General features: G+C 39.0%; 1 protein-coding gene across 2 annotated transcripts in view; it reads left to right on the forward strand.

The window, feature by feature from the left end:
• The first annotated feature begins 361 nt into the window (after positions 1 to 361).
• Positions 362 to 27,028, forward strand: part of HSD17B4 (hydroxysteroid 17-beta dehydrogenase 4) — a 59,636-nt gene continuing 32,969 nt past the window's right edge. Inside the window, exons 1-15 of one of the 2 annotated variants that reach the window (XM_066181369.1) lie at positions 362 to 457; positions 3,310 to 3,363; positions 7,545 to 7,652; positions 8,181 to 8,240; positions 9,265 to 9,286; positions 9,392 to 9,438; positions 10,205 to 10,289; positions 12,838 to 13,025; positions 15,466 to 15,557; positions 16,156 to 16,180; positions 17,808 to 17,936; positions 24,090 to 24,196; positions 24,866 to 25,099; positions 25,525 to 25,576; positions 26,890 to 26,961. In XM_066181369.1, coding sequence (XP_066037466.1) covers positions 397 to 457; positions 3,310 to 3,363; positions 7,545 to 7,652; positions 8,181 to 8,240; positions 9,265 to 9,286; positions 9,392 to 9,438; positions 10,205 to 10,289; positions 12,838 to 13,025; positions 15,466 to 15,557; positions 16,156 to 16,180; positions 17,808 to 17,936; positions 24,090 to 24,196; positions 24,866 to 25,099; positions 25,525 to 25,576; positions 26,890 to 26,961 — 1,336 coding nt within the window. In that variant the 5' untranslated portion in view covers positions 362 to 396. Of the gene's footprint in view, positions 458 to 3,034; positions 3,054 to 3,309; positions 3,364 to 7,544; positions 7,653 to 8,180; positions 8,241 to 9,264; positions 9,287 to 9,391; positions 9,439 to 10,204; positions 10,290 to 12,837; positions 13,026 to 15,465; positions 15,558 to 16,155; positions 16,181 to 17,807; positions 17,937 to 24,089; positions 24,197 to 24,865; positions 25,100 to 25,524; positions 25,577 to 26,889; positions 26,962 to 27,028 lie in introns of those variants that run through there. The other variant, XM_066181370.1, reaches the window with a different exon arrangement.

Below are 27,028 nucleotides of genomic sequence, written 5' to 3' on the forward strand. Positions count from 1 at the left end.
ACACTAGCACACATCTTCCCTATTACTTTCCCCTGCCCATCCCCTTCCCTTCCTCTCCCCATCCCATCCCACTCCATCCCATCCCACTTTTCCACAACCTTTCTTCTCCCCTTCTTCGCCCTTTGTTCCTATCCCCTCACTCTCGCCCCTCCATTACCCACCCTTTCGTCCCCCTCCCCTTCCCTTCCTCTCCTCTTCTTTCCATTTCCTCTGCCCATCCCATCGCACACTACAGTTCCCAGAGGGCGGCGGTGCTGGCGCATGCGCGGTGCGGGCGCACCTCCCCGCCTCGCGTTGCCCCTCCCGTGGGCGGGCTGGGGCCGGGGCCGGGCATCGGGGCCGGGCAGCGCAGCGGAGTCGGGCCGGCAGCGCAGCGGGGCAGGGCGGCGCGGAGTGATGGCGGCGGCGGGGCTCAGGTTCGACGGGCGGGTGGTGTTGGTGACCGGCGCCGGAGGAGGTGAGTGCCAGCCGGGATTTCCGCACCGGCGGGAGGTGGCGGAGCTGCGCGGGGGAAGTCCGGGCGGTGCGGGCTCCGCGCCGCCGCCGCTGCCCGCGGCCCTGGCAGGTGCCCGGGGACGGCCGGTCCGGCTTTGGCGGGGGAAAGCGGGTTGTTTCTGCAGAGGGGAGAAGCGGGGCTGCGGGGGAGGCGCTGTCCGTCCCGGCCCCGGCCGTGCCAAGGCTGTGCAGGGGTCAGGGCCGTGCCTCCTGCTGCCCTCGGGAGCTGCTGCCGTCCGAGGCCGGCCCAGCACTGCCCGCTTTGGTAATCCTCCGAACGTGCGGGATTTCTACTATTTAAACACACTGGGGGAGCTGCGCCCCGCTCAGCAATGGATGCCCTTCTCCAAGCGCTGTCCTGGTATCCTGATTCCTTCCAGCTGAGCCTTAGACGTGGTGGCTGAGCCGTGTGACCAGCGTGGCTTGGCACAGTGCGGCTCCAGCAGGGGATTCACGTGTGCCATCGGTGCTGCAGAAAGCAGCCGCCCACCTGCTGCCGCCTTCCCTGCCAGCGTTGCTTCCGGGAGCCGGCCTGCAGGCAGGTGGGAGCGGGAGGGAGCGAAAGATCCCTGTCAGCAGCAGGGCTGGCATGCGCTGTTGGTGGTCTGCAGGCTTGATCTCTCCAGGGAGCGTGGTCTGCAGCAGAATGCTTGGTTTTGCCAGGAAAGATTTTTGTACTGGTTGTTATGGCGTGGGGTTGGTTGGGGTTTTTTTGTTGTTTGTTTGTTCCTCCTTTTATTATTTTTTTTTTCTTCCTCTACATCTGTGTTTTGACCTGTGCCTACTGTGATGATTGAGCAAAAATACGAGCTGTCAGTGTGAATGAGTGAGAGGCAAAGTTTTTGTTTATGATGACCTCTTTAGGAAACTTGTTCAGCCATACTCTGAAAAGGTTCTGCCCTCCCCACGGTGGAGTTTTGCCCTCATTTTGTGGTGTGGCAGATAGTCAGAGGAGTAATTTTTGGGACCCTAGATTGAGTCATGTCTTGTGAAGAAGATGTTTTGGAAAGTATTGAACAGTCCATGGACATCACCTAAGGTGACCAGCCTGATAATAATTGAGACCAGGTTTTTAATGGTGCTTTTCTGCTTTTACCAGATCTATTAATTGTGGCCTTTTCCCTATATAGTAAGTTTCACTGGAGAACAGGTTAAGACCTTGCATAATAGCAAAAGAAGGTCACTGTGACAGTAACAAAGCTTCTAAAAAGTATTGCACTGAGTAAAAGTTGTGTGTCATAAGCATGATTACAGTGACCCTTGTACTGCTAGGGTTACGTTAGGCTGCTTGAAAATGGCTGGTTAATACAGATAATTCCTCTTGTATGTTTTATTTCACAACAGCTTTTTAGTCAAAGTTGATTAAATTTTGGCCAAGATTAAGGGAGATCCTGTTTATCTACAGATTAATTCACATTTTGCTTTTATTTTGTTTACATCACTATAGTTAGGCTGCATTATTAATAGGATTGTTTTTCAGCATTGATTTTTTGGATGTTGGTGAACGGATCAGAGCTGGGAATTTTTTTTAGACATCTGTGTCACTGATTTGTGTTAAAGTGATACTTGTTTTCACATACACACATATCTAAAAAGAATTTCTTTTCACTTTGAGCAGAACACAAAGATTCACTTTGTGAATTACCGTGTTGGCCGTTGTTTATGCAACCTGTCTTGTTTTTTTTTAAATTAGTTTTGATTCTCAAGCATTCAATTCTTTCTTAGCAGTTGAGAAGATCAGTGCATATAACAGAGTCTGGGTTTTGTGCACTTCTAAGTGGCTTTTCAAAACAAAACAAAAAAAGGTTTTCTTGGGCTTGGGTTACATGAGCAGTGGATGTGTATGCCCCTCACATGTGATACGCTTAGTTGTGGAGTCTTAAGGAAGTCTTCTACTTGTTGCTGTGAGATTAGTGTGCTTTAAAACAGTCTATACAGTTCTTCTTTTTTCCCCCCCTCTTTTTTGGAGAACTGGCTTTGAATGTCCTGGTGAGGTGCAGAGAGATGCTCTTTGCATTCTGAGAAACTTTCTTCTGACTGATCATTTTTTGATTGTTTGAGTCTCCTTTTCTTTTGAAATGAATAAAAAAAGGATCAGTGCCATTAATCCCAACAACTTTTGACTGGTACAGTGGATAATATATCTGTAAATCATTTATTGTAATGAATGTCTAACACAAAACTAGGATCTAAGCCAGAGTGAAGATTCATGACTCTTGCTTTTGTATGTGATGCAGAAATGACAGTCTCCTTTTAGGATAGGCAAATTATGTATCTGTTTGGTTGGCTGAGGTATTAGGCATTCCTTTGTATCCAAATGATTTTTTCAATACTTCTTCAGTTAAATATTGGTCAGTTTCTTTTTCAAATCTTAAATTTAACTAAGAAAGTATCTTATTCACTTAGAGTATAATAATTAACTTGAAACATCCCCTCCTTCTTCAATGTTACATTAAGACATTGAAGGTTCTTCCTTTCTGTTGTATTTTTCTGTCCCAAGCACAAACTCAGCAGCATGCAGCTTTCCCAGATGCATCTGTTGAATTCAATAATGAAGAGTAAGCATTTGTTTTGTTTTGTTTTGTTTTTCTTGACTGGAAGTTTAGTTTACTATTTATCTGTTTGTTTACTTTTATATTTTGTTCTTATTTTGAGCTTCTCGGGGAAGTAATGTTTTACTTTGAACTTGCAAGGTGTTTGTGTTGAATTGGTACATTTTTCTTGATGCAATTAATTTTGGTGTAGCTTTTGTCTGAATTGTGATCCAGGAAAAAAATCCAGTCTTGTTTTTAACTTTTTCTTTTTTTAAACTAGGTTTGGGCAGAGCATATGCTCTGGCTTTTGCTGAAAGAGGAGCTTCAGTAGTTGGTAAGTTTTATCTTAACTAACTTGATCTAGACAGTAACCTTTGCCTTTTCACATAGCTTGCAATCGACAGTCCATGCCCTTTTTGACAGTAACCTTTGTTATTTAATGGTTTTCTATCTTATCTTTTGCTGTTTAATTTTGCCTTTAAGCTTTATTTTCTTATGAAGCAAGTTGCCCAAGTTTGTCCAAGGGCTCACCCTTTGCTGGAAAGCCAGTTCGAATCAGGTCATCTCCTAGGTTTAACTTTCACCTCTGCATACAGGTCTTTACTGCAATCTGTGACTGGATTGTGTTGTCTTAGGTAAAAACTGCTCAGCAGCTTCCAGTATGACCATTTGAATATGTGAATATGTTGTCTCATAGTGCCTTCTCCCAAGAAAGAAGTTACTGAAATGTAACTTGAGAGCATTGTTTCTTTCTGCAGCTCACAGGACAGAAGAGCAATCTGATCTCCGTGTCAGTGCTAAATGGCTGTCAGTAAAGGATGTCTGGTGGTTTTGTAGTTCCTTGGTTGAACTTTAGCAGGGCATATTTAGTTGCAAAAAATACTGTATCACAAGGCAGTCCTGAAGGTTAAGCTGTATTTTGGGTACTCACTTACAGTTGGCATTGCCATTTTTAGATTGGCTCTTAGGAAAATTTTTTTCACTGTAAGGGTTGCCAGGTACTGGAACAGGCCATGGAAGTGGTTGAGTGACCACCCTGGAGGTATTTAAAAAATGTGTAGATGTGGCACTTAGGGGCATGGTTTACTCCTGGACTGGGCAGTGGTAGGCTAATGGTTGGACTTTACCTTACAAGACATTTCCAACCTATACGAATCTGTGATTTTATGATTTTGCTGCCTGTGAATGAGTTTGTACGGGTATTGTTGATGAGTTCATCAACAGTTGACCTACAAGATTAAATGTTTAAAGAGATTGTGGGCAAGAACTTGCTCTGTGCTTTTTTGTAGCTTTCTAATGACAATCCCAATCTCAGTTTACAGAATTTCATAAAAATTTAAGAAAAATTTCATAAAAATTTACCTCATTGATTAAAAATGAGTATGTGTCCTGACAACTTTAAAAAAAAAAATCTAGGTTGTTTTTTCTTCTTTTTTTTTCTGTTAATTGCCATCTTTGATATTTGCTGTATTTACCATGGATGTGAGTAATTCACATGGAGTTCTGATTTAGCAAAAGTTATGTCAGTAAAGCAGTGCAAATATTTTGTATTGATGCTCTGTAGATGGTGGTAGTCTGACTTTCCAGAATGATCTGAAAGAAAATGTATTCTGTTGCCTAACCACAGCTAATGCTCTTTTATCTCTTGGCCTTATTGTGTAATAACTAAACAGTAAGTTGAGAATTGACTGTAAGGGCAAATTGTTTTTTCCTTTTGGAAACTTCACCACACTTCAGCTTGTCTTACAGCATTACCTCTGCATGCTTGTATTTTTTTCACTTGTTCTCTTACAATTCTGACTTCAAAGAGTTGAGAAGTTGGTTGTATAATCGTTTAGTTTTTTAAAACTCAAGCAGATAGGACGCTCACATCTGCCTTGTCTCTTTAAACAAGTTCCCATTTATAAGTTATGGAAATGAAGGTATGTTGTAAGAACAGTGATCAAATACTTTGGAGGAATATTTTGAGTAGTTGGAAGAATAACAGTAGGCCCCAATATGACACCTTTGTCCAGTCCTGCATCTCTGTTGAGTGAGTTGCTATTGATGTGGTTAGATTGACAAGAGCAACCTAGGTGGAAAACTCCCTGTTCTCATCACCTGAAGGCTGCTTACTACCGCTGTTTTTTGTCATTCTTTATCTCTTTCATGTCTCTCATCAGGAAAAGTTGAAAGGAGGAAGAAGGGATGATTTGCTTTTGTCTTGCATCCTATGTTATGTCCAGACCTACTGTTTCTTCTGGTCTTACTGAGGGCTCTTGTGTTGCTGTTTTAGTTTAGTTTGAGTCATGCTTTTGAAGCATCTCTCCTGATATGTATCTTATTTCTATTTTTGTTTGCATAGTGAAATTGTATTGAATTGCATGAGTCCTTTCAAACAAACCATAAGGTGCAATCTATCAGCACACCTGTATTGTCCATGTGTGCTTGGTTTGTGACACCAGATTACTGCAAGAGATCAGGTGCCTTATTGTTTAAAAAACTTGTCCTGTAGATGTCAGGTACTCTGCACCAACTGTTTCACCCTTCAGAATTGCTTCTGCTGCTCTGCTAATGACAGAATCATATCCCTAGAGGAATTCTTCTTCAAGATTCAGACTATAACTATGCTCTGCCACAACTACTACAGGCTCTTTTCGACTGTGTGTTTTCAGCTGAAAATTGCACGATGTAAAGCTTGGGCTTAAGATAATGTTGTCTATTTTGTTATTAGGGTTTTTTTTCATTGTTCTATCACACTCATGGAGTTACTATTTTCAAAGCCTTGGATAGCTCAACTCTTTCTTGCGTACTTATTTTTGTTTCAACTCCATTAGTGACTGTGCTTGGCGTAAGGTACTTTGCCACTTCTGAAAATTTTACCAAATACTTAATTAAGTTTTCGTTAGCAAATTACTGTTGAAGTGTAGGATAAGCATATGTAAGCTTGTCTGTGGTGTACAGAGTTGTAAGGTCTTAACAAGACTGAATGGTTTGTGTGTTTACCACCCAGTTTGTTCACTCTTCTTTCCCAGGTGTTGTTCCTGATTCACTTTCCTTTAATATCACGGACGTTGCAGACTGAGCAGTCTGCCTGTGTTGCCTCTCCTAACATATTGCTACACTTAGAAATTTTCCTTAATTCTTCACTTGAATTGTGTTGGTTACATGTTTGGATTCTTAGATCTCCAATCTATTAGCTTGGAGATTTTGTCTCCTTCATTTTTTGGATCAGTCTGTTAAGGTATTTGTACTTCCCAGTTCAGGCTGGGTGTTTTTGGGGTTTGCTTTGTTGGTGGTTGGTTGTTTTTTCTACTGTTTTTGACATGTCGTGTCCCTCCCCTTTTGATGCTCACTTCTTCTGGACTTAGGCATTTTTATTTACTCTCAAATTTTCTGCTGTGTTTCTACATTTCTCTTGATACACACAAAGCTGAGTATATGATTCCAGATGAGACTTTTTGACCTGGATAATACAGAGTGATTTTTTGTTGTGTCCTGCAAGCTGTGTTCCTGTTTACATGTAGAGCAAAAAAAAACCCCAAACCATACAAAATGGGTCTATTTCATTTTGTGCTGATAACACTGACTTGGCATTGCTGTTTTTCACCAAGACCAGAAAGAATATCCTTCATATTTTGTGGATTTCGCTGTGTTTGGCTTCTTGAGGTTAGAGGTTAAAAGGCAGAAAGCTGGAATTCACCATAGTGAAAGACTGTTTAGCAGAATACTAGTGTTGCATGTAAATTCCGTCAATTCTGGCTTTCTTAAAATTCCATTTTGAGCCCATTTAAACAACTTGTTACCATTTTTTTTTGCAGTTCTATGTCCAAATACAATGTTTGTATGGGATTTTTGGGGAGTGTATTTGTTCCCCTGGTAATTCTGTGAAGCTGTGGGATGTGGAAATACAGGAGTGCAGCAGAGTGTAGCAACAGTACATTCCAGCTGCCATTAGTGATATGTACCCTAGTGTGGAGAGCAGCCTGGAATAGCTCTGTGTGTCAGGTGGGCCTATTACCCCCCAGGAACAGGATCTGAAGCTCCAGAGTAGACTATTCTCACTTTGTTCAGGCTGCTGGATCTCTTCTGTGGTGGTATTGACTGGTAACAATTTAGCTACTCTATTAAACAGGAACAAAGTCTTGCCAGTCTTGCTTAGGATTCATGCAATAGTTAGGGACTGGAATAAATTGCCTATGATTGTGGTGTAATCTAGATCTTAATCTGTGAATTACAACACAATTACAGAGGTAGCCTGGATAGGGCAAGCAAGTTGAATACATGGTGGAGGGAGGGGGGAAAGGTTCTGTTTTCCATGTTATTTGAAGAAAAAAGAATAATGTATGTTGCACTGCTTTAAAAAAAAATCGTATGTTCTACTGTTTTTCTCTTGTCATCTGTAGTTTTCAATAAGATCCAGATGCTGCAGGCTTAATTAATACTCCTTATAATCTCCAGTGTGATAGTGAGGTAAGGCTAGACCATGAAGCCTGAGTGTTAACAACAAAAATTTCATTTCTTTGTCATGCGCAGTGAATGATCTTGGAGGTGATTTTAAGGGATATGGCAAAAGCTCCTCAGCTGCTGACAAAGTTGTCGATGAAATCAGAGCAAAAGGAGGGAAAGCAGTACCCAACTATGGTATGTTATTTTTCCATGTAATGCTTTATCTGTAGGAATAGTGGCCATGTTAAATAAAAAATAGATGCTGCTTAGTGAAAGGCTACTCCCAGCTTACCAATAACAAATACATTAAACAGGTGTAATATCAAGTGGAGTGGGGAGACAGATGCTAAAAGCAAGTGCATTAATTGGTTCTTTTAATTAATATTTGTCTATTAATGCCTTTCTCTTTTACCTGATTTTTTAACATTGAAATATTAAGTAGCTGTCCATCTGCAGTTTTCAGAGGCAAAATGGGAGTGGCTTGTTCTTGCTTACTTTGCTTCATGGTTTTTTTTTTTTGTGATGGCAAATGTTGTGCCATTTAGACTTAATGTGTGGGATTTGCTTTAGGCCATATGCTGATAATGGTTGGATTTGAATTTAGTTTTCACTGGAACTGTGCACAATTTATTTTTCTTAGCTCTGTGGAATTAGTTGTTAATCTCCTGGAACTGCAGTGTATCCAGTTAATTTTATTTGAAAATCTGTACTTTTTTCTTACAGATTCTGTGGAAGATGGTGAAAAGCTTGTGAAGACAGCCCTTGAGGCTTTTGGGAGGATAGGTACCATTTCTTAATTCATGTTGAAACTTGTTTGCAAGTGCAAAGCCATTATAAGCAGTGCAATTAACGGCATGTGTATGAAATACGTTTTGGCAACAGTAGTACTCACCGATCCTTGATGCCTGTAGTCAGTGAAATCTGAATAAGGGGCTTTCAGCTTTTAATCTGAACGGTCAACTTTTCTGGGTTTTTTGATGCTTTTAGCCAAGGTTTAAAGCTTTGTATATTATTCTTATTTTCCTGCCCTTCAGAATTTTGGAACTTCAGTAAAGGTTAACAATTTCTGTCACAGAGCACAGAGTCTATGAAATGTTATAACTAGCTGCATAGAATTAGCATAAATAATGTTGCTGAAAGCAACATTTCATGTTTTGGAAGCTCTTTGGCTTACATGAGGACAAAATGCATTAACAGAAGTGAAAAAAGAAAACCCTGAGGTACTTAATCTAATGGTTAAAGTTCTTTTTAACCATGTGATTGCCACTATTTAAAACCATTTGGTGATTTTAACTTGGGGTTAAATGGCTAAAAGTACACATAATCAAAAGCAACAGGAGCCTAAATAGATATCTGAAAAGAAATTTTTATGATCCAGTTCGCTTTATCAGGTTTGTGACTCTGTAGTTCCTCTAGTTTTCACTTGGGCTACAGCAACAAGGATAGTTGCTGAAACTGCATAGTTGGGGCATTCTGAAATTTGAAGCAGGCTTCAAAACTGTACAGGATGGCTGCATCCTGCAGGTGTTGGTTTCCTAGGCAGCCAGCACTTCACAGCTTTGCCTCCCTTTCAGGCTTTGTCCCATTGAGGTCCCTATGGGATTGAGAGTTGCCTGTCCTAAAGTATTGTGTTGTAATTGTTGTCCCAGGGTAGAATTCATTAATCAGGACAAGAAACTATAGAATATAAGTGATATGATGTATATGTCCAGTGTTCTTGTCTGTATATATTTGGAAGTGGGTGAAAAAATAGAAACAAGCTTGTATTTTATAAGTGCATTGAATTAGTTTCCTTTTTTTATTTCAGATATTGTTATAAACAATGCTGGGTGAGTATATTTGAGGGTTTTGTCCTGTTTGAGTGTGGGCTGTCCCTTTTGTGTAAACAAATATTGATCTTGTGTTTGTTTTGTTTTCCCAATGTTGCATTTTAGGATCCTGAGAGACCGTTCCTTTGTTCGGATAAGTGATGAAGATTGGGGTGAGTTGATTTTAAAATGACTTCAAAATGTACTTTCTGTGTGAAAGGTGATATGTGCATCCCTCCTATGGGAACAAGAAAGGAGAGAAGGCAGAGAAGGCTTACCTTTTGGCCTGCAAGCGTAGTGGCCAGTTGCCAACCAGGTCATGGTAGGTGTATGTAGTTCCAAAGGGGAAGAAGGGGTTTTTTTCCCCACTCCTGGTTGCCAAATGCAGTAAGAAAAAGAACCGTGTGAATTACACACAATAGTTTTTGTGAGCAGAACATTCCTAGTGCCAGCACTGAGTGGCTGAATACTAAACAGGCTTAAAAGACTGAGAACTAACTAGAGAGGAAAGCAAATTGATGTGCCAAGGGGCAGAAGAAAATGCAAAACCTTCAGTGGGATGGTAGATGATGATAACCCATCAGAGAAGACTTTTACAAAGATAATCTATCTTCTGTAGCTCTTGACTGAGTCTGCTTAAGTGCAGGAATTTTGAATGCTTTTGAATTCTGTACAGAAGACCCCCATCCAAGAGGTGTTGTAGGTGGGCAGCCCCTTCATGATCAGTGTATGTTCAGACAAGTACTGAAAAATGGTCTGTCAAGACAAAAAAAAAAGGAAAAAAAAAAAAGACAAAAAGGAAAGAAAATCCTGTCATTCTTTTAGTAACAGTTTCAGAGTGTGAAGAGAGTATGTTTTTGTCATAAAGAAGAAACATGGTGCATTTCAAGCTGGGAGACAGTTCCTGGAATTACTAAACTGGTGTCAATTTGTTCCTAGATATAATTCACAGAATTCATTTGAGGGGATCATTCCTGGTCACCCGAGCTGCATGGAATCATATGAAAAATCAGAAATTTGGCAGGTAAAAATGTGTCGTCTGTTTTGCATTTTTTAGCAGGGTATAACAGACTGATGCATGCCCAAACAGTGAAAAAGTCTTGTATTCTTTTCTTTCACTTTCTCAGGGATGAAGCAAAATCAGTTCAAATGTCTTTTCAGTTCTGATCCCCCCTCTCCATTTCCTCATACAAATGTTTAAAGGGGTTTTTTTCCAATATATTCAAATATATTTTTATGACTCTCCCAAATAGAAGTTGTAACAATGTAAAAATACCATTTTTCTTAATGAGGACTGGTAAAATCAGGTTTTTTGACAGTGCAGTGAAATGAGATTTTTTTTCATTTTTGTGATTTTATCACAAAACTTATCAAAGTACTAATTATATTAATCTTAACTGTACCCACATGTTTAAAACTGTGTGAGCTGTTTTTTCATGTTGTGACCTAAAAAAATAACATTCATTCTCATCCAGGGAAGTGAACTGTGAGGATTGTGAAAGCCTTAAGTCTGGGAGTTTAAAATTAAATTATTTCTTCAAAAACAGCTTAATTCTAGAGTTGCATCCATTTAGGCTAATGCTTCCCTTGTCTCCTTTTCTGTATTTGCTCAGATAACAGTGGTAGAGAGTGCTTCTGCACTTTATGGATAGACATGTGCTATCTGGAAAATGCCTGCTTTACATAGAGTTTGTAGCTTTTCTTCATCATATTGAACCGGTACTTGCAACACATCTCTTACTTATGTTAAAAGCATTATATTATTGGTAGTGAGGTGGATTAAAAAAATGGAATATGTGTTGATCTCAGCTATAGAGTAGGTTTTTACAAGTAGATTTGAACAGAATCCGATAAAGCTTTGTGTTGGTTTTGCATGGCCTGGTTTTTGGTAGCAGGGGGATCAAAGAGGTGGCTTTTGTGAGAAGCTGCTGGAAGCTTCCACTGTGTTTGGCAGAACCAGTCACGGATGGCTCTCAAGGTGGATGCACTGCTGGCTGAGGCTGGGCCAGTTAGAGATGATAGCAATGACTTTGTGATAACAGGTTTAAAATCAAAACAAAAGGACACACAGTTTTTTCTCTTCTGAGAAGAGGTGATTAGAACATTGGGAGGGGAAATGACATGGAGACACCAAGGTCAGTGGGGAAGGATGGAGAGGAGGTGCTTGAGGCACCAGAGCCAAAATTCCTCTGCAGGCATGGTGAGGACCATGGTGGAGCAGCTGTGCCCCTGGGGCCCTTGGGGATCCATAGGGGATGCAGAGATCCACCTACAGCCCTTGGGGGACATGCCCACACTGGAGCGGCTGGATGCCTGGAGAAGGCTGTGATTCAGTGGAAGATCCGGTGGAGAGAGGGGTCCCCTGCTTCCAGAGATACAGAGAGAGGGCCCTTGCTTCCAGGCTGGAGCAGCCTGTCCTTGGAGGACTGCACCCCATGGAAGAGAGAGACCCACACTGCAGCAGTGTTGGCAGGACTGCTGCTCATGTGAGTGGACCCATGCCAGAGAAGTTCAAGGAGAACGTGGGAGGAACCCCATGGCCTCACAGGGGAGGGACTTCTCTCCCAGAGCAGCAGAAAAGAATCTTGATGAACTGACCTAACCATGCCCTGTCTCCCTGCGCAGTTGGTGGGAAGGAGGGAGTGGTTGAGGAAAGAAAAGGGCTTATTTTACTTCTCATTATCCTTCTCTGTCTCTGTTAGTAATGAATTCACTTTGTACATTTAAGTTGAGCCTGTTTTGCCCTTGGAGTATTTTCTCCCGGTCCTTATCTCAGCTCATGAACCCTTTGTTAATTTTTTTTTCTCTCCTCTGCTCAGCTCTGGCAGGGGAGGGTGAGCAGGTGGCTTTTGTGGGTGTCTGGCATTTGGCCAGTGTCAAACCATGACAGGCTTTCTTCATAAGTGAAGGTGTAGACCCATGTCTTTTGAATTGAGATGACCTGCAGCACAATGTTTTCTTGCCTCAAACCAGCTGTGAATTGCAGTGGTTTTAGAGCTCTTGTGTGAGCAGTTCAGTCACCTCCAAAGCAATAATGGGGATAGCAAAGAGCAAGACTTTAGTTTCCTGTCTTCTGTCATTCATTTAATACATATTAGAATTCTTTGATGGTGAATTCTGTGAGAATAGATCTTCAGATATTACCAGGTAGATAATATTACGGGAAGTAATTTTTAGTAAAGTAATTTTCTTCTGAGTGCTGAAACCTTTTTATTAGTTGTAAGAAAAATATCAAGAAGGAAATGTGGATAGAAGTGAAAATAAATTATTTTTCTCTATATGGGACCCAGTGTCACAGAATGTCGTTCCAAGTGCTGCAATATCACTCAGAAAGCCTCAGGACTTGGTTAGTTTCTGCTACTCTGACAATGTGTCAGGATTTGTGAGATGTTTGCTCTCTATCAAACATTAAATAGTTACCTGATTGTTAGCAAAACAACAATCTTTTCTTATTTGCATACTTTGTTTTGTGGAGTATGGAGGTTATAATGCCAAAGCTGGAAAGTGCTGTTGTGTACAGTCAAATAACTTGAAGAAATAATTTAATTTTTTTTCCTCTGTTCTCCCCTAAGAATAATTATGACATCCTCAGCTGCTGGAATATATGGAAACTTTGGTCAGGCAAACTACAGTGCTGCAAAACTTGGCCTTTTGGGTCTTGCAAACACAATTGCAATTGAAGGCCGGAAGTATAACATCCACTGCAACACAATTGCTCCTACTGCTGGATCCAGGCTGACCCAGACTGTCATGCCACAAGGTGAATAACTTAAGGGTCTACATGTACTGATATTTTTGAGTGAGTTGAAGCACAACGAGCTTTCTTACCTCTTAGAAAATGCAAGTCCTTTGTACTTCATGTACTGCCAATTCATTGTTCCTACTATCTTTTTTGTCCTTGAACTGTCAACTTACTTGCTTTGTCTGTTGTGAGGAAATTTTACTTTCTGCCACAAGATGTGAAGCAAGTTTTCTCATTTGCGAATGCAATTTCACGTGGCAAAGCTCTTTAATTGTAATCTCTTCCAAGATCCTCCTACGCTAGTGGAAAGGCTTGTTTGTTTCACTGCATGTGACATGAGGTATGTGCGTAAGATGTCTGCACTTGTTACAATATTATCTAAATGCAAAATACTGGGTTTTTGCCCAACATGTCATGCATGTACTTAGTGGTTCCATGTTCAGCAGGACATGATAGTGAACTGAGTTGCCTAATTTTTCGTTATTGCGCAGCTACAATCTTTGAATGTTTGAACTGGTTTGACGGAGTACTGCATTGGGAAGTTCAGTTAAGGAACATTTTAGGAGACAGTTGTGTGTAAGTGTAAATTACAGTTGTGTGTAAGTATAAATAGACAGACTAATTACTTTGGCAAATGACGAAAAGAAAAATGATTTGGAAAAAAAAAAGCTTTGTTAAAAGAAATTCTCTCAGAAAATCTTCTAGAATCAGCCTATTTCATTTCACTTCTGACCTTCTTTTCCGTTATGATGGGGAGATTGCAATGCCAAAGGAATCATCACATTCTTCAGACTGAGAGGGTATTGGAGAGTAATATATTTTGTATGTTATGCGTAGATTGAATGCTTGATTTTGTTTGACTGGAGTAGCCTGGTTTAGATCTAAATAATCCAGGTGGTCGTGACTCTAACAGTCTTATAGGTTGTAGGTTCCAGTGATTTATTGCAATTGCTGATAGAAGATCCAAATACATGAACCATGCAGTGCAAAATGGATTACAGTACCTGGCAAGTTCTGAAGATATTTAATCTACATAGGATGACGAAAAATACCTCATAATTTTCTTTCCTAGTAGTTTTAAGAAGGGTGAGATCCTTTGGTCTCTCTGTAAGATACTTACAGCTCTGATGATGTATTTATCTCATTCACTCCATTCCTGTCCAGTTTTTCAAATAGTCTTAAAAGATTGGAACACCAAAACTTTAAAAACTTTTTCTGATGTCTTATCAAATTATCCTTGTTACTTTAGTCAGGACTTTCCTATTTGTCTTCAGATGTCTAAAAGCACCTATGCTTTTTCATTGTCATACATTGTTATGTATGTTCAACTTGACCCGTGTATTCTTGTTCTTGCTAAGAACTCTTAAATGCAGTTTGCATCTTTTGTGTGGGTTTGTTTTTATTTATTTTTTTTTATTTCTAATACCTATTTTAAAATTATTTTAAGAGTGGATTACAAGCATTAATGATAATAGTATAGGGCTAGATTTTGGGACTAAATTATGTGTGGCGTAAAGTGGAATACTTTGAAAAAGCCTAAGGGTTTTGCTATGCACTTACAACACGCCATATTAAATGGAGTTCAACTTTCTTCTACTTTTATTGAACTTCTAAAAATTAACTTCTGTTTACCTAATTTTGCTGTTAAAGAAGTACTTATAAGGATAAGCATTCCTAGCTCTTCATCTGGGAAAATCTGGCTATAATTGAAAATACTTGATGACCTTTAGCTGAGGAACAGCTATATATCTACTGCTGTTGAAAGAATAATATTCTAAAACCTGAAAAAGGAAATTAAGCAAAGTTATTATTCAGACAGTGGATAGAATATGCAATAAGAGCTGTCTGGACAACCACACTGTTCTGTATCAATGTCTCAGTTTTCAGATAGCTTTCTATTGTGCTAGGTGTCTATGAAAATCCCAAAATAGTGTTGATATGTAAATGTAGTTGGGCTGGTAATTCTTTATATATTTTGGAAAAATTAGCATTTCCAAATGATATAATTCTTAAACAATCAGCAGTTGCAATTATTTTCATAATGTCTTGTCTATGTAGCTGACTAGCAGACTGAAAGGAAAATTGCTCAGGTACATCTCCATCAGGATTATGTGTAGCTGTCTTGTCCTTGTTTCAGGCTGCCAGTCAGATGGGAATTTAGGAAGGTTATCTGGTTTTACAGTCTGCATGTAACAGTGTCCCTAACAGTTAAACAAGCTTTCATCTCTCTGGCCAAGAAGCCATGTCATGGGGTTTGGTAGCATATATGTATCTCATGAGATGTTTGCATTTATTGCATCTTCAAATGTTTCATTTAGTTTGGCCTCTCTTTTCATGACAGAACACTATTGATAAAATTCTTCTGGTTCTGCAGTTCATAAGAGAGTGTTAGATTAAATAATTAGGTGAAACTGTAGAGTATTTCTGTTTCATGATTCCCCCCTCCAATTTCCTCTAGATCTGGTCGATGCTTTCAAACCAGAATATGTTGCTCCTTTAGTAGTTTGGCTTTGCCATGAGAGCTGTGCTGAAAATGGCAGTCTGTTTGAGGTAATTTTTTTATTTTCCCTTTCTTCTCCCTCCTTCCCTCCCTTTGCTCCTTCCCCCAAAGTCAGTTGTTTGTTTTATCTCGTCCAGCCTTAAACTTTTTGCTGAAAGAAAATCACCATGTGTGAACTGCATACGCAGCGTAGATAGAAGAAATATTGATCTGGTTGCACAGTATTTGACAAGTACTTCAGGCAGTAGCAGCCTTGTCAAGTTCTGGTCTGTGTTCAAAATGCTACCAATTTGATTGTTACAATTCTTACTGTACGCTTTTAAGGTTGAAGACATACCAAAATTCAAAAGAAATTTTTGTTCTCAAAATCATTCAAACATAGAAAATAGCTTGTAGGAAGGAGTAATAACTTAATTATGATATTCATTATAGGTATTGGCATCTACCTGCTAAGTCATATATTGGATGGAAACTATTTTATGTTGATCATATTCAGGTGCTTAGCTAAACTGTTAAATACAACCAGCAGTAGTTAAGAAATTCTTAATATATTGAGTTTCTTTGGGAGTATAGTTTTGTTTCCCAGCATTACCAAAACTTTGCTTTGTGATACGTCATAAGCTGATGATATTCTTTTTGTCTTGGCAGGTGGGAGCTGGGTGGATTGGAAAATGTAAGTACTTATGTTGCAGGATTGATCTTGTTTTTGGAATTGACATCAAGACTGCAAATTTTCTTTAGACTTTACCTGTATGCTCAAGACATTTTTTACTCAGGCGAGAAGATTAATAAAAGCTAGGGTTCTGATAAAACTATTTATATTCAGTAAAAGTCAAAAATTTAACTTCACGTGGGAAAAACTGGTAACTTAGGTATGTGCACTGTTATGCTTTTGAACTAACAAGCATAAAAATCTGCCTAAGTAACTTTAAGTCTTGGATCCTGGGCAAAATTTGAAGTAGAATTTGTGGTGCTAAGTAAATGTTGCTGCCTTTTCTTGATAACTTCAGTTTTTCATGATACAAAAGTATCAAATGCTGATAAACAGGCATGTTTTTAATTTTTCATTTCATTCCTTTTCATTGCTTTCCACCTTTACTTACACTTCTATTAAAGTACTAATGTGTAAGCATACTGAGGCAGTTAGTCTTCTTAAATAACCAGTAGCTATGCTACCCACGTATTTTCCTTAGTGACTCCAATTACTGGCTTAAATATTAATGTAAGGAGAGCTTGCAGGCAGTACTGAGGAGTTATGAGAAGAAAAAATAGTGAGTGTGTGAGATGTCTTGACTTTTTTCCTAAATCCACTGAATCTAGTACAAGCATTGTTTTCATGAACTGTACAACCTTTCAGCCTATGTGTGTACCATCAGTGGGTTGGAAGTAGGGCTGTTAATTCAGGAAGTCACTCTGCTTTCTTCTAATATTTTTTTCCCACTCGATAACCATTTTATACATTTCTAACTAACTGCAAGTGTTCTGTGTAACTGGTGTAGTGTTTCCAAGAAGTGTGGTAAACAGATTAGAAGAAGCAGGGTAGCAACATAAAGCATCTTTCTGCCCTTCACGAGCAGTTAGGTTTCAATACAGCATAAAATCTGCACTTTGATCAAGACAAAATACCATTTTTCATCATTAGAATGGCTATTGTTGAAGTTACTGAAATGAAACTTGGTTGTTAATGAGGTACCAGTATGGCCTTATCATTGCCTCCTGCTAATTAACGGCAAACCCAACATGGCTTCTTAAGTACTAGAATTACAATCCAGGAGGTCTGTATCCTTATGGAGCTAATTTCACGTCTGTCTTACCAGTTTCTCTCAGGTTACAGTACTGAAATACAACTTCAGAGACCATTTAGAGGTCCTGGCTACTGGTATTAAGGTTCTTTTATAGCTTGCAAATGGTTTTCACTTTTTCCCTATAGTTTTCCATGCTTTCAGAAGATTCCTAAGCATTAATAGTCGAAATCAGAAGTCATGTCAGAAGAGAAAGTCTGTAGGTACATACTAGCTACAACTTTTTAGTAGACAGAATCCTAAAACTAGTATTTCTGGAGAGTACTAAGTCTGTTGTAGCTTCAGTGAAACTTAAAACCAATGCTATTCCTTTCCTAAATGCTAGTTAAAGCAGTGAGCCCTTTTAGTCCAGCTGAAGTTATACTGGTGAGTTACATTGGAGTACTTGTTTGCCTTACTGTACCAACTTGAAGGTAGTGGCCTAGATGAAAGTTGTCTAAAGAAGTGAAAAGCTCTTTTCTTTGTTACTGGAAGTCTCTGGCTGATGTTTCCGTTTAGTGCGCTGGGAGCGATCCTTGGGTGCCATTGTCAGAGGAAAGAATCAGCCAATGACGCCTGAAGCAGTGAGAGATAAATGGGAGAAGGTGTGTGACTTTGATAATGCCAGCAAACCCAGAACCATCCAAGGTAAGGGAGACTTTTAAGTTGAGGCCATTCAGCCTGGGGAAGAGAATGTTTTTGGGAGACCTTATTGTAGCCTTTCAGTAACTTATGGAGGCCTCTGAGAAATACGGGAGAGATGGGACAAATATATACTGCTGCAATAGGACAAGGAGTAATAGTTTTAAACTATAAGAGGATCAATTTAGATTAGATATAAGAGGGAAGATTTTTACAATGAGGGGGGTGAAACACTGGCATAAACTGCCCTGAGAGGTGGTGGATGCCCCATGCCTGGTAATATTCAAGGTCTGGTCAGACAAGGATCTTAGCAAACTGATTTACTTGAAGATCTCCCTACTTGGGAGTTGCGGGGGGGTTCAACTAGCTGTCCTCTAAAGATCCCTTCCAACCCAAACTATGCTTTGATTCTGTGTATGTGGATAGCTTGAGTAAGCAAAGCATAGAAGATAACACTTTCTTTCAACCATTTGCTGAGACTTCAAAATCTACAGAACTAGTGAATTTTCTTGTAAATGAATTACATTAATTTCCTGTTTAAGTATGGTCAGATCTTTCTAAAGCCACTGCTATGTTCTTAGCTATATCATTAAGACGTGATTAATCTTAACAGTTTCTAGAGAAATTGTTGTCATTGTAAGCATTACAGTGAGACTGATGACAGTGTTGTATTTAATTGCACCTACAAGCAGACAGCATAGTGTAATAAAGAGATTGTGTTTTCTTTTCAGTCCTGCAATGTTGGCTTTTGGTGAACATTTCAGTGCCAGAAAGCTCTGGTTAAATCATGGGATATGTCACAGTAAAGAAGTTCTTACTGTGCCTTATGTTCTTGGGTCACATCAACTCCCTTGGCTGGTGACCAAAATTACTTTCTCTTTCAATGCTTTGTTTATTTTTCTTGTTCCTTGCCACCATTTAAGGCTGCAGGGCAGGAGGGAAAAAGGCATCCTTATGCACAGTGTCAGTTGAATTTCAAAGATATTTAAATGCACAGAAGATGTTTAAGCTGTTGGTTCAGCAATCCATTAGGACATTTTGTTAAAAACCTTGAAGATATGGTTTTAGATGCCTGTACCAAAACCAGAATAGTACACACTTTGTCCTTTTCCTCACATCTTGGCACATTGGGGAATGTAAATTCTAGGTCACCTTACTGATCTTTGGCTTATCGAAGTCGCAGGGAAACCCCATAAGGAAGGGAAGTCAGCAAAGTAAACGCAGATACAACCAATATGGTCAATCCTGCATTTCTGCCTTTATTGTGTGAAGATGGCAGGTTTTATACACTCTGTATAGTTTACAGTTACAAGTGAATTCTAATTGGCACATGGCACAGGAAAGAATGCAAACACTTATTGTTGAATAAACTGTTTAAGGTAGCTACTATGTCCACACTAATTACTATACTTGCTAACAACTATAAAACCCTTTGACCCTTGCTAACACCTTAAGTTATAATTTTTAGTGCACCACACTCTTGGCACTGATTTTCTACCTGCGCCACAAGCCTCTACAGGCCTCAGTGGCATGGCCTAGAGGCCTCAGAAATATGGCTCAGTCTGGATGACTCAACTACTGCTTATCTCCTACAGCTTACAGGTACCCTGTTTCCAAGTATGTGCAAGTTTATACATGTTCTCTGTTCTGCTATGGAATGGTATTTACAATAACATAATTCCAGCTTTATCGCTTCTGATCTGTTCTGGGACCTGTCACATGTACAATGTTACTTTTATGGATTGCTAGCAGAAAGGTGTTGTAGGTGGGGATTTCTTTTCAAAGTTGCTTCAACATTGTATGTGGTATTTCACATCTGCCGATTGATGCTGTGAGGAGAAGAATCTGAAGAACATTTTGAACTTCAAGTAAAAGTGCTTACAATACAATTTGGCAGGTTTCTGCAGTCAGGAAATCATAAATGTTACATTGGCATGGATATTCCATGCCTTAGCTTCTGTTTTGTTACGAACTTAGTCAAGACATAGTTTTTTTCTTCCAGTGCCATCAAGCCACAGATACTGAATAAAAACTTCTGCAGTAATCGTTTATTGTGTATTTGTTAGAATCAGCATAAGGGTTGAGGAAAATTCGTTAGCTGAATAGAATTTTTGGTTCTATTAGAAGTTTGTTCTATTGTCAAATTCTCCACTTCATTGATTGAAGGTATTTGACTGTGAAATAAATGAAAATAATTAGAGTATTTGCATTAAAAATTAAAAGGTACAATACCTAACATCTACAAGTTGAAAGTCTTCCTGCAGATTTCCTTAATTTGAGTAATATGATTTTGTGAAGAGCATTTGTGTACTAAGCATTATGTGCAGTAGGAAAAAAATCCCCAAAAAGCGATTAGATAGAGTATTTGCTTTCAATGTTGTACAAAACCCTGTAATCCAAGATGCTAATCTTGTTTCTTGTTTCAGTAATAGTGATAAGAGAAGCTTTACTTTGTGACTTTGTATTCTGTACATAAAGCAGAAAGACCAAATTAAGTGTGATGCAGAAGCTTCTGAATGTGTGATGCAGGCTGCAGTATGTCACAGTTGCACCATGCACTGTATATTGGTGTGTTTTCTCCTTGCCTTCATAGCATACTCCTTGCTCTTGTGTCATTGTCCAGTTCTTCCTGTTGTGGAAAGGAACTGTGTTGTGGTAGAGGCAGAGGACAGGCATCCCTGTCTTGTAGACTGTACATTGTACACAGCATTCTGTAGTATTTATTGCACAATTAGTGTGTTGTTCTGTTATCTGGGGAAGCAGAATTTATTGTGTCTATGACCGCTGTGAGGCACTCTGTCTCAAGCTTCTCTTCAGTTGTGAAAATGTGAGCCAGTTTCAGCTAAACATCTGTAATTGGCTCTTAGAAATTCTTGTGCATTTTTAATTCTCTTAGAAGCTATTCATTTACAGAAAACAACTTGAGTATTCTCATTGTCTGACTTCTTGACATCTTAAAGGCTTATGTCTGACGTGGAGCGAATTAATGTAAAACACATTGAAGGTGTGTGTATGAAGAATTTGCATAAGAGGAGAAGTGTTCCAGCTTCAGTGTCAGCTTTCCTTATCTGTATTTAAAAAAGGTTTAAACACCTCTGCTGTTTCCTCCATCGTAAGGGAAATGGTTCATACACAATGTCCTGTTACTGGAAAATGAGTATTTTTGGAAAGAGACGCTCTTTGTTGTGACTATTTTCAACCTTCGTTCACCAGCCTAATCTTTTCCTTCTGTCTGCTAATGATGTGCTGTATAATAGCAGGCTATTCTGAGGTGGTGAACAAACAAGATTTTAGAGTTCACTGGTAGTGCAACAATTAAAAAAATACCCTTGTACTAGTAATAAAATAATTGTGTTAATTAAAAACTTTCTTACTGGGTTTGTTTCTGCCAAAATTAGACGCTTTGGTATAATTGTGTATTTCTTACTTCTTAAAAAAAAAGTGAGAAAGAAGGTTGGGAATTACCATCCTGTCAGCCTCAGCTCTGTGTATGGGAATGTCATGGAGAACAAGGAGGTGATTTGATTCACCAAGGTTCTGTCTGGTCAACCCAATGGCCTTCTGTGATGGAGTGACTCCCTCAGTGAGTAAGGGATGGCCTGTGAATATCATGTGTCTGAACTTGCCTCAGGCCTTTGACACAGCCCCTCATAACACTTGTCTAAATTGCTGAGATATGGATGTGACGGACGGACTGTTCAGTGGAGGAGGTGTTGGTTGGATGGTCGGTGTCTCCATGTCCACATGGAGATCAGTTATGAATAGTGTCCCTCAGGGGCCTGTATTGTGAATGGTACTGTGTAATAGCTTAATCAATGATATAGATAAGGGATGGAATGCAAACTCTGCAAACTTGCCGAGGGTGCACCAAACTGAGTGGTGTGGTGTCACACCTGAGGGATGGGATGTCATCTAGAGGGACCTGGACAAGCTTGAGGAGTGAGCCCATGGGAACCTTATGAGCTTCATCAAAACCAAGTGCAAGGTGTTGCAGGGCAGTCCCCATTATCAATACAGGATGAAGCCATCAGAAACACCTGTGGAGAAAGACTTGGAGATGCTGGTGGGTGAAAAGTTGGACAAAAGCTGGCAATGTGCACCTGCAACCCAGAAGGTAAATTGTATTCTGGGGTGCATCAAAAGAAACATGTCCAACAGGTTGTGGGAGGTGATTCTACCCCCCAGAGGTCTCCTCTTCACTTGGAGTAAGACATCCAGCTCTGCATTCTGCAACACAGGAAAGACATAGACCAGCTCTGGAGCAAGGCTAGAGGAGGGCCACAAAAACGATCAAAATGATGGAACTCCTTTTCTAGAGGGAAAGGCAGAGAGAGTTGGGTTTGCTCAGTCAGGAGAAGAGAAGGCTTCAGTGACATGTTTTTTGTCCTATTCCTGTTGCAATAGGACAAGAGGCTTTAAATGGCTTTAAACTATGGGTTGATTTAGATGAGCTGTAAGGGAGAAGTTTTTTACAAAGAGGATGGTTAAGCACTGGAACGGGTTTTTCATAAACAGGTAGTAGATGCCCCATCCTGTAAACATTCAAGGTCAGGTATGATGGGGCGCTGAGCTACCTGATCTAGTTGAAGATGTCTCTGATCATTGCAGGGGAGTTGAATTAGCTGACCTTTAAGGGTCTCTTCCGTCCCAAACTATTCTATGACTCTGTGATCTCCTTAGTGTTCAGCCAGACACTAGCCAGCGCACCAATTCTATAGTCCACTCATATATTCTGAGAGAAAGACTTATTGAAAAGGAGATTGTTGTATTCTGCACCATTAATAATTTACATGTTACCTTTATCCTGTTGGTCTCAATTATGACAAATTATTGTGTCAAAAATGCATGTTGTTAATCTTTAGGTCTCACCATTAGAAGTGATCTTTATATTCCTGCATGTAAGTAGTTTGTGGCCATGCTAAGTTGAGGAAGCATTCAGGTTTGCTTGGAGGTCAAACCTGTATTCTCCTGTGAAGATTTTAATGCAATGTGAAACCTTCCTTTGGTTCATGCAGAAAAAGCAGAAAACAGTCTATTACTTCTCCCAATAGCTCTGAATTGTTTTTCTTTTATTCATTTAATGAATGAATAAAGGGTTAAAAGAGATCATCTTTAAAAGGTTCTTATAAACTACAAATCTTGTTTTGGACATTTTCGCATTATGTAAATGTCATAAGCTCATGTCATATTGTCACAGAGCTATTATCCAAAGAGGAAGCTTGTCTTTGGCAGAAGAGGTGGCAGCATATGTTTGTTTCTTAGATGTTCTTTTTCTTCACAAAATTCAAGCCACAAACAAATGTTACGATGATTCTGGGAGTGAGACTGTTAAGCAATAGATAGTTTAGGAAAACAGGATTCTGCGAGACGGCGTTCAGTATCCTTACAGGGTGTTTAGGGTAGTGCTGTGTTGTAGAGCAACACTGTGTTAATGCAGGCAGCAATGCAAGTCAGGATGGGTACAGGGGTTTGGAAGTAGAGGGGAGTGACTCTGGATTAAGGTAGTTAAGTAATGATTTTGCACTCCTGATTTAAACACATTTTTATTTTTCTGTTCAAGATTCTCATCACCTTTAGTTTGATTCTTTATAATGTTTAAAATTGGTTTTAGCCCTATTAAGCTTCAAGAAACAAGCTGTTCTTGATGGCCTTTTTTTACCATTGCTGAATTCAGCCATGCGTCATCTAATTTATAATTTTGTCGTTGTTCAGTCTCAGACTTGTTTGCTTTTCTATCTATCTGTCTGATTCAGGAAAGCAGGCAACAGTCAGAACATTAGACCTGTGACTTACATTGCAAATAATTTTCGTTATAAGAAAATCAGTGGTAATTTCCATATAATTGAATCTCAGACAGTTGAAACATACAGGGCTCATTATATTCTCCTTAGCGCACTGGGATAGGTGCCATGGTAGACTGGTGGATGCAGAACTAATGGAACCTGTGTAGAAATCACTTTTCCTCTACTTTTGTGTGGATGCTTGTAAAATGAAGAACCGTGCTCAATTTGCAGATGTGTATTTACTGTGTTTAAAAGTGAACTGAGAAATACCAGGCTATGTCTTGTTTGCTGATTGATGTGTGTGTTGTGTGTCTGTAACTGGAGCGTGTCATGGATGGTTATCTAAAAGTGAGTTTTTTAAAATTCCTTTCTCTAGAGTCCATAAGTGTATTGAGTGATGCTCTAAGTCAGATAGAATCTCAAGGGAATGTTTCTATGAATTCAACAAGCTCTGGATCAGTGGTCTCTTCTTTTGTAGACACAGTAAGTACATCTGTTTACCAGATTCACTCAAAGCTGGGTGAAACCTTGAGCAGAGACCTGTGTTGCTGCCCAGCTTGTACTCTGGCTTGCTGTTTGCGAAAAGATAGGTGGGGTTTAAACTGTGAAGAAGCAGAATGAAAAATGTCTCCAGACTCCTGTCTCTATTTTTCCTATTGATGATAGGAAAACTTATAGCTGAATAGACTGGATAATGCAAAATCGAAGGGCTTGTAAGTTCTGTTAAGCGTCTTTAATTAGGGTATTATTCAGAAAAGCAACAGAGCTTGCGTGTTGTTGGGCAGTGTCATTTTGCTCTGGCTCCTTCTCTGTAGATAATTTTTCCTTGTTTCAGTCCTATTATAGTCTTAACTATTTCAATTGTGGTTTGTTTTAGAAAAAACATTACGCGCTGCAGAAAGTGCAGTTGTATGAAGTTACACCATTTATTCTTGAGTTAGATTGCTTGAAGCAAGGTATAATGCCTTAGGTTGCTTATGTTGCAATGAATACATAAATATTTTATGGTATATTTATTACTCCTGTTTTATCTGTACATGTGACTGTAAAGAAAATGCTCTAGTGTCACATTTGATAGAAGAATTACAGAAAGAATGCAAGTTCAGTATTAACTGGCTTTGATTTTATTTTATGCTGACTTCTTATTTCCAGGCAAGCATTGTTGGCCGTAATTTGGGTACCAATGTGTATAAATACACTCACTTGGAGCCTATTCTATATGCACTTGGTGTGGGAATGTCAACTAAGGATCCAGACCACCTAAAATTTCTCTTTGAAGGAAGTGAAGAATTCTGCTGTTTACCCAGCTTTGGAGTAATTCCTGCTCAGACATCAATGTTTGACGGTGTTCCATCTCTTTCAGGACTAAATATTGATCTTGCAAGGGTATGGAAGAGTAAAGTAGCTAATTTTGCTTGTCTGTCATATAACTGAAGGGTGATTTCAGTTAGTATTTTTGTAATACTGTTAAGTTCCTTTTGTTCTAGAAAATAAAAATTCAGTGGTTTGTACTCTTACATCCTAAGAAATTATTCATTTAATTCACTTGTATAATGTGTCTTCCTACGATGAGATGTATGATGAATTTGATATTTGGTTTTACTTTGTGTTCACTACACTTTTTTTAAACCATAAAAGCTTAAAACTTTATTTAAAAACATTTTTGGGATGAAGATAGAAAAACAAAAGAATAAAACTTGGGGTTTTTAAAATTTTTTTTGCTCTGAACACTTTCTAAAATAGCTGTGTATTGACTTGCGGGAGAAAGCAATCTATTGATTGCTGTTACAGCACTGTCTTTCTTTACATAGATGCTGCATGGTGAACAATATCTGGAGCTTTATAAACCATTACCAACCTCAGGTCAGTCCTTCTGTGTTGCTGATTTGTTTTTCACTATGACAACAGTTCCTGTAGCCATATTGTAAATGGTAATAGGGAAGAGTTGTGTCAAACTGTAGTAATGCATCTCCTTTTTGCAAGGGGTGTAGGAGAAGAGAGGCACGTTGTGTTCGTGAAGGAATTCTGAAGCTGTGTTTGTCTTTGATACAAATAAGCAAATACACTACATACCTATGCATTATTCATCTGGTTTGATACTGAACCAGAACTTTAAACATTTCTCTAAGGTTGTATCATAAAACTTTTGGCATGTTTACCTAAGAGTTCTTCAATATCGATTGTGTCTGTGTGCTTGTAAGAGGATAAGATTTAAATTATGCATGTAAAAAACAAATGGACATCCTAATGAGGAGGCTAAAATGCAATTACTTTTCTTCCTGTCAAAATTCTCAAGGTATTAGTTACTGCAGTAGCAAGTTTTTTTCAGAGATGGCTGAGTTTTCCCAGATTGTACCATCTGAGAGTTGCTTGTTATATTAATTCACGATATGCATGTGTCTGGATTTCTTCATTAGTAGTTTTTAAAAATTAAGTTTTTGAGAGTGTAGCAAAAAAAAAAAAAAAAAGGCAAGCCACAAATAAATGGCAGAATTTCTTGTTGAAACAAAAAGATACCTGAAAATTATATTTAGTACAAAGAAGTCTGATGATTCCTTCAGGACTTCATAAAGGTTTTTGGTTTTGCATTCTATAGGCTGATTTATAAACACATGGTGTCTCTAAAGCAGTAACCTTTGCAAAAAACTTCAGAGACCCCTGTGCCCAGGTTCTGAGATGAACTTCACTTCTGTAGGACTGTAGTTGTCTCAGCTCTCCTGAAATCTATGGGCAATCCATAAATGATTGGAGCTATCTTTGAAGATAGCAATGTGTTTGAGTCTAAAAAGTGATGTGTTTATCCATGAACACATGAACTATAATAAAATTCTATTAAAAAAACCCCAAAGATATTTAGATTTAGATTTAGGTTTATTAAAAACCCCAAGCAAAGCAACACTCAGATCCTCCAACCAAGATTTGCAAAGATTCCCAGACACTGTTGGTATAGTCATGATGATTGTAATTAATGTGACTGTTACAATTCTTATGATGATGTTGATAATAATAATTACAAAAATAAATAATAATAATAATAACAACAGCAACAATAATGATAGTAATAGGTAAGGAAGTTAGTAGGTAAGATCGTTACTAAGGAAGTGTAAAGAGTGATCTGTGGGCTTCATTCCTGAAGCATAACCTTACAATGTGTCCGTATTCTTATTTTCTTACAGGAGAATTAACTTCAGTTGCAACTGTTGCTGATATTCTGGACAAAGGATCAGGAGCAGTCTTGCTGATAGATGGTAAAGTGGTTTATGGCTTTTAATGGGGGTGCAGATATTTATTAGGCTTCATTTTTTAACTACCTGT

The sequence above is a fragment of the Chamaea fasciata genome, unplaced genomic scaffold (genome assembly GCF_029207755.1).
Source record: "Chamaea fasciata isolate MVZ Bird 193981 ecotype frontalis unplaced genomic scaffold, bChaFas1.0.hap1 SCAF_4, whole genome shotgun sequence".
NCBI lineage: Eukaryota > Metazoa > Chordata > Aves > Passeriformes > Sylviidae > Chamaea > Chamaea fasciata.